Source organism: Melospiza melodia, chromosome 2 (genome assembly GCF_035770615.1).
Source record: "Melospiza melodia melodia isolate bMelMel2 chromosome 2, bMelMel2.pri, whole genome shotgun sequence".
Classification (NCBI taxonomy): Eukaryota; Metazoa; Chordata; class Aves; order Passeriformes; family Passerellidae; genus Melospiza; species Melospiza melodia.
Window position 1 is genome coordinate 61,086,017 of NC_086195.1, and position 7,674 is coordinate 61,093,690.

Below are 7,674 nucleotides of genomic sequence, written 5' to 3' on the forward strand. Positions count from 1 at the left end.
GACAAAGTGGAAAACCATTTAACCCTTGGGAACAATGTTTTTCCCTGGCTGAAGGAGCAGATGTGCAGGAAGTGCTGTTGTATGGACTCTTGATTAAAGTAGGAAACTATTCAGAAGCTCTTCAGTTCTTTACTGTAACTATAGTTCCAGCTTTTACGGCAAGAGAGGATTGGTTTACCAGACAGAAAGGATTTTTCAAAATTACTCACATTAAAAAGAAAAACAGGAGAAAAAAAAAAAAAAGAAAAATGAGAGAAACAGTCAGTGGTTAAACCAGCAGTTGAGCAGAGGCTTAGTGTTAGGTTTCTTCGCATCCTCAGGTTCCCCCTGTCAGAGGTATCCAGCAATTAGGATTAAACAAGATCCTCTCTGACAGAGGAAATCTGTATCCCAGAAGCTCTGAAAGCCAGAGAGGACCACATAATTGTCCTTCTTTTGCTTACCTGCATAGAAATTGAGTTTGAGATCTGGAATTTCAAAAATATCTAGGTACATTCTGAAAGCCAACTCTATGCTGTAGATAGAGAGCTGGCAGCTAGGGACATAAATGCTGGGGATAAATCACTTGTTTGGGCTCATGACTGGAAAAGCAGCACTGTTTTCCTTTTCCTTCCATTGCAACTGCTGCCTGCTGAAGTAGTTTTAGTGTGTCAAAAGGCAACTGCTCTGCAAGTCTTCAAGGAGCAGCTCTCAAAGACTTATAGCTCGAATTCCTCACTATGTCTTTATTCCCTGGTGACATTCAAGAAAAGGCTTTGTGGTTATTACAGCTGTGAACAAAAAATTTTTCACATTTGAAAAACTGTTTGAGAAGAAATTTGTCTGCAGTACAACTACAGGTGAAATTCTACCTCTGTAGAAAGAGACAAGTTGAAGGCTGTAGTTCTGCCACCTCTCAAAATGTCTGAGTCTCTTTTTGGGTAGCTGAATTTGCAAAATAAAATTGGGATTCAGAGGATAGTTAAGGGACTTAGCAGAATTATTGAACACAGAATAGGTGATTTTGAACTTTAAAAAGTTATTTCAGGCTGACCAAGGCAGTTAGTATGGCTTTTTTAGTACAGTAAGTCTAAGTTCCTTGAGAAAATTTTTCTCAGTCATGGGAAAGTCTGAGAAAATGCAACATAGGCGGTGTAAAAATAATACTATAAGAGCAATAATCGTATGCATTCTGTTATTTTAACTATGTATTTCTCAAATGTTAAATTGCATAAAATAATTTTAGGGGAATAGAACATAAGACATGAAATATCACATGTCAGAAAAAAACAGGCAGCATTTGACCAGAAAGCAAGCCTTGCACCTGCAATGGCTTCTTGGAATCTCAGTCTGTTTAGGATGCAGATCTTCATGTATCTTCAGCACAAATACAGCTGAAGCTAACAAATAATTATGTTGATCTCATTATGCTCTGTCCCTCCTTGCATCTACTGGCTTCTACCCTTGCATAATAGGCCATTTTCTACAGCTTAAAATGCCTGGCATTTCTACAGAGCCTCCTTCTGGAGGATGGCAAATAGGCCAAGATTATTTTAGTGAGATCATTTTCCTTGGGCTCCTGGCTCAGTCAGTGGAGAGTGGCTCCTCTGGGGAGAGATCCTCACCAGGCACCTCCAAGCTGCTCCTCCTGGTCACTTGGGATCCCTCCACTGCAGAAACGTTAACACAGGGAGGTAGCAGCGTGAGTCTCTGTGATTTCCAAGGCTGTCAGCCACTTACCAGCACTAAAAGTGCCTTAGTAAGCTGTGTGAGCCCTCGACAGAACCTCTAACACATCTTCTCTCCCATCTGCTTCTTACAGACAGTGCTATTCTGGACGTGTGAAAAATACCCACGCACCAAGGATTGGCGCTGCTTCCCTGAAGCCTTTCTGAGGCTGGTACAGAAGCTGCACAAGTGTGTAAGCCAGCACTTCCTCAAGCATTACTTTCTCAAGAACACCAATCTGCTCAAATATGCCAACACCAGTGACCTGGACCTGGTGGCCAGCAAGCTGGCAGTCTTCTTGGAGAACCCTGTTTTCTGCCTGGACTAAGGCAGGCAAAGTCATGCCCCAACCCTGAGTGGATCCCCAGCTCCTCTCCCCACCTGTGGTTGCTCCCTGTGTCCTTCCAGTCGATGTTGCAGCTGGCTCTGTGAGACAGTTGGCACATGCAGCGCTAAAGAGAAGTGTGGAGCTGGCAGCGGTGGGCGGTGAAAACTGATGGGAGGTATCACTTGATGCCCAGCTGATCTAATTTGCTTTCAACAGTGACAGCCTGCCTGGAAGCTACAGCCAGTGAAACCCAACTTTGTGTGTCAGTCAGAGCAGGCAACTGCCTTGTTCTGTGTCTCCAGTCTTGTGGCACCTAAGCTGAAAGGCAGCGCAAAGGAGTCTCGCTCTGCTGCCTCTGTAACCCAGCACTTGTATTGCTGCTGCACTCACCTTTCTCACAAGGACAGCAGGTTTAATTGCCTGCTTACCTCACAGGCCAGCTCTGCAGAGAGGCAGAGGAATATTTCTGAGGTGTTCTGGAAGTTTTCTCAGAGGAAATTCAATTCAGGGAGATCCTGCTCCACTAGGAATCCAGTAGGGATTTAAACATGCTGCTAGTGTTGAAGAGGTCAATGGAAGCAAGAAGAGGAACAGTGGGGTTTGCCTCTTCATTTTTCTCTCCTCCACTTATGTTTTTCTTCCAATTTCTTCAAATATGTCTTTTTCATGTTTGCCTTTGCCAGTTGTGTTAGTGCCATACATTTAGGGGGCTTTGGCAGGGCAGATTTCACTCCCATCCCTGGCTCTACCAAGCAGGCTGGACAAGGAGCAGGTCTTTCCCTACTTCTTAACACCTATGTATTTTTGGGTGCAGTGCAGAAGAGAGTTTTTTTCAAAGGCTCTTAACTCCAAGACTCTCAGTGCTTTTAATTTTGAGGAAGTTTCAAAACAACATGGATTTTAGTATTTCAAAAGAACAGAGCTTTAGAATTAATATAAAGAATGTTGGATTTAATGTTATTAAATTGCTGAAACTAAACAAAGATAGAGGGGATTTTGGGCTTGGTTTGGTGGGGCTTTTTGTCACATCTGTGCAGGAAAGTAAACAAGTCCTTTGCCAAGGGGGCTGGCAGAGGTGGGATTTGCATCCTGCACTCCAGGGAGCTGCATGAGGTGCATCCGTGGCACGGCATCTCCCCATCGTGGCAGACTCTGGTACAGCCACGCGTCTCCAGCACAGCCTCTGCCTCTGGAGCAGGCTGTCACCTAGTTTTCTGAGCAGGGCAGATACGGGGCAGGAAGGATCCCAGCTGTGTGGTCCTGGCCTGGTCGTGGTCCCGTGTCTCCTGCACCAGATCTCACCATGTATAGACCTGATCCCACCACGTAAACCGGCAGCCGCGTTGCTCCGAACCTCGAATACCCTCCAGGCCACCTTTCCACATGGGTAACTGCATTGTGTGGAACTGTTTCCAACAGTTAACTTCTCTTGCTAGACCTTTGTTCTCCAGGCCCCCTGAATGGGACACAAGTGTCAGTTTCATGATGACACCTCCAGTTCAAGTGTGGCTTTCCTGTTTCCTGTGAGCTGAGCTGTTCCCGTAACGCGCAAGGAGATGCCGATCTGCCAGGCAGTCAGACAGCTGTGGCAATGAAGTCATGTCTCCTGTCTCATCTTGATTTTCTCTTGCGGTTGAAGGGCTGGCTTCTGAAGTTAGAGGAGAGCAAAAACAATTCAGACTGTTTGAAAACAGTGCAAAACATTCAGACCTGTTAATCCCAAATTTAATATTTTACTGCTCTGATGTATGGTTCTTGTGGGATTTAGTTGTGGCTGTTGAAGAATTTATCTCCCTTTATAGCTGTGTGAAAAAAAATGTTTCAGTGGTGATACCTTAACTTGGATGCAGCTGTGTATCAGAGTCATCAGCTGCTGGGGTCACAGCCTGCTGTGACGCAAAACCACGGGCATGCACTGTGTGCTGCACAGCCATGACATGGAATGCTCCACTGCTCTGCCACAGTGGCAGCCTCTTACAGCCAGCAATGACTCAGCAAAGCCAGGAAGTAACCACAGAATGATGGACCCCTGCTCTGAGGCAAGTCTGATCTGTTTTTGTTCTGTTTTCTTCTTGTTTACACAAGCAAATGCAGCAGCTAGCATATGCTGGGGCAGAAAATATCCTTGTCACCACTGAAACATGGAAGGTACATTACTACTGACCACAAAGACACAGGAACAATCCTGCAGCTTTTTCTCTAGAACAGCAAGATGTGATACAGGTGGCCACTGGCAAAGGGAAAAGGCTTTGAGGAAAGGACTAAAGTGTTCATGGAAGCAGTTGAATACAAGAATTAATTCCTTTCAGAGACATTTTTGAGCTACTATCTTACATCATCTCATGCAGGTCTGCTTGGGTGTGTGGGGTTTTGTTGTGAGGCAGTTTTTTGTGGTTGTGGGAGAGTTGTGCAGGAGGTCTCTTATTAAAAAAACCAAACTTGCCAAATATATTTATCACATTTCTTACCATAGTAAACATTCTGCAAATAGCTTTTCACTTATACACCAAGCCTGACTGCAAAATCATGGCCTCATCCCAAAATTTTCCTCCAAAAAGAGATACCACATTGTGTTTTGGCTACAGAATAAGTTTTATGTTTTTCATATTTATAATTTTTCTTTTTAAAAAGTGAGCATCTGGACAAATACAACTTTCTTGAAATAAGTTTAATCAAAAGTTCTTTGTTCAGAATGTCTGGAAGGAATGTGATGACCATTTTCTCTCCCTCTCTTTTTCACTGCTTTCATGAGTATTTGCTGCATTTTCAGCCCTTGCCACAGTCAGCATTGCTCCATCTGTCAGAAATTTCAATTGAATGTGTTGCTCTGACATATAAAACTGTGCAAAATTCGTGATGTTTTGTCTTTTTACACAGCCTGCCTTCTAGTCACTAGAGGGCAATGTCTCTCTGAAGCACAAACACCAATCCAGGATCTTGCTCTTAAAATCAGTATCTTGTTATTATCATCGAGCTGAGACAAATGAGCTCGATTGATTTAATGCTGAATTCTGTTGCCAAAAAGGAGAGAAGAGACCATGGGGGAGCTTTCTAATAAATAGCAAGACTTGAGTAAAAAGTCTCTAAATTCTGGAAGCTCTAAGAGCCTTCTGATAGGCTTGCAGTAATTCCCAACAGCCTTCGATTGGGAAAGCACCAACAAGCAAAGTGCAGGCAGGCTTCTGGGAAGGAGGGAACTTGCAGGAATAGCCACTGCCCTGCTCCATTAGGGTCCTTCCCTCTCTCCATGGGACTAGGCCATGACTCCCATGTGTGCCTTAGGCTCCTCTGCCTCCCTCTTGTTTTCTCCTTCCTCCAGGAAAAAAAAAAAAAATTCTCGGAACAAGTTTTCTGATGCCACCCCTTTGGCTCTGGTGGGAATAGTTATTTTTCAGCGCACATCAAAGCTCTTTTAGTTCGTGGGACCCAGGTGTGCACAGAGGCCATTACAGACCATCTACTCACCCTCACTTACACTCCATCTTCAGTTTGAAATGGTGCCCAGCAATGAAGTTAGATCACCTTGCAAACTATGTTCCCAGGGGAGCAGCCTGCCCTCTCTGAGCAAAGCTGGAACATGGACAATGATAGGCAGGATAATTTTGCCTTCACTCTAAATATTTTTCTGCTTACCAATGCTAGGATTTCTGGTTTTGAGGAGAAACATATTTTTTATTATTATATCCCACCCCCAACACTCATCTGAGGGCCTTGTAATGTCATGTGAGATAGTGACACAGCAGCCAGTGTTCAAATCATGGCAAGAGGTCCCACTCACCCTTTCAGGCCAACCTGTGCCATTACTGTAGAAGGCTGTGGTGCCCTTGACCTCCTTGGCATCTGACTTCTCTGGCTGGAGTAATATACACAATTTCAAAGGAAATTAAACAGCTCCAGGTAGCAAATGTGTTTTAGTCTGTTCTGACCCAAACCATTGCAGCACAGAGAAAAGGACGATGCTTTCATTAATTGTACCTGTGTTAGTTGTACCTTGTCAGTTCTGCTTCAAGCAACATCTTTGAACTGAAAGAAAGGAAAGGATCAGCACCTGACTTTGAAGGCATCTCCTGGATGGGTGATGAAGAATGCACAGATGCCACCAGAAACCAAGCTTATGGAGAGTACAGAATGTATTTTTCATAGGAAAGATTGTCTAATTTACCATTAGCATCTTCACAAATACAAATTACAAGGAAATGCATTAAGGAAAGAATTAATCAAGTTGAAAGGCTTTGTAGTAATTAAAAAAAAGAATGGCATCTTCCTAGACTCCCCTGGGTGGTGGTAATTACCAGCTGCACAACTGTGGCTTATGCTACTTAAAGATTTCTGGACTAAAAATCTTAATATCTTTTTCTTTCCATTCTTAGAAAAGCCACTCTTGGAATCAGGCAGCAACACAAGCCAGCAGCTCCAAGAAGCATGAACTGAGCCTGCTTCAGCCTGGGAGGGCACCACTTTATGGGCAGGGTGGTCCAGAGCCTGATCCCAAGCCATGGCTCAGTTGCATCTGGCCCATCACATTTTTCATGTTGCCTTGGAGGAGATGGGCACCATTTGTTATCCAGCAACTTGAACAGCCAAACCTCTTGTGCCACAGCTGCAGGCACCTTACACCCATCTGCTTCTGCAGCACATCCCAGCAGCAGAGGGCAGGCCATAGCCCTTCTGGTGACAGCATTGTCACCCACACAGCTGGGGGACCTGAAGGGCAAGGCTGCATGCACTGCAGCTCCAGGAGGCTAGCTAATGCATTCCAGGGAAAAAGTCTGGTTAATTCAGGACAGCTGAAAGAAAGTCCAGTTTCAAGCTAGTAGTGAACTAAAACAAAAATGCAGCTCAGAGGACATTTTAAAAATCCACTGTAAAATTTACTAAGGAAATGAATATCAATGTTGAATTCCTAGGATCCCATTTTAAAGGGGTGAGGACTGGGAGGAATGTCATCAGCCACCAAATCCATCTGCTGCTCTTCCTGGTCCTTTCCCCCAGAATAACCGAGAGCAAAGGTAGGTAGATACTTTCAAAGGTGGGTGGATGCTTTGCCCCTGGCTCCCAAGGCAGGCAGATTATTTCAGACCCACACAGATCATTAGGAGCTTTCTTTGAACTTTCAGCCTAGATGTGCTCACAGCCAGTGCAGTCTGGTTTGTACCAGTACAGATCAAGCTGCTGCTCACCCTCCATGGGGTTTGCTGTCTGTGCAACCATCACAAGGGTAATCATAAGCTCCCTTACCTTCAGCTGAGCATGACTAGATGTGCCAGACTCTGTGGTCTCTTTCTCTCTGATAAAACATCTGTTCCAGTCTTGCTCTACACTGAGTGTAATTCCACTCTCGCTCTACACTGAGGGTAATTCATCTCTGCACAGATGACCAGGCTGGTTTGCAACCTTCCAGATGGAGTCTCATCAGTATCTCCTGCAATGGAATGCCACATTGATATACTAATCCATGCCGTATAACCCCTGTGCTGAGGAGGAAACAACACACAGAGGTCAAGTTAAACAACTTATAAAACAACTGCAACTTCAAAGAAAGAGTGACTATCATCAATGATTTCCTTGGCAAACCATGTTAGGCTGGTTAAGAGGCTTGCTGTGGTCTGGTTGTCTTGGAAGTGAACCATGTTCCCGAG

The 7,674-nt window shown here is 44.5% G+C and overlaps 1 protein-coding gene across 2 annotated transcripts in view; it reads left to right on the forward strand.

Moving 5' to 3' along the window:
- MAB21L3 (mab-21 like 3) overlaps positions 1-2,047 on the forward strand; it is a 32,335-nt gene extending 30,288 nt beyond the window's left edge. For both annotated transcript variants that reach the window (XM_063148379.1, XM_063148380.1), the window contains one exon: positions 1,802-2,047. In XM_063148379.1, the coding sequence (XP_063004449.1) occupies positions 1,802-2,035 (234 nt within the window). In that variant the 3' untranslated portion in view covers positions 2,036-2,047. The remainder of the gene's footprint in view (positions 1-1,801) is intronic.
- The last annotated feature ends 5,627 nt before the right edge of the window (positions 2,048-7,674 follow it).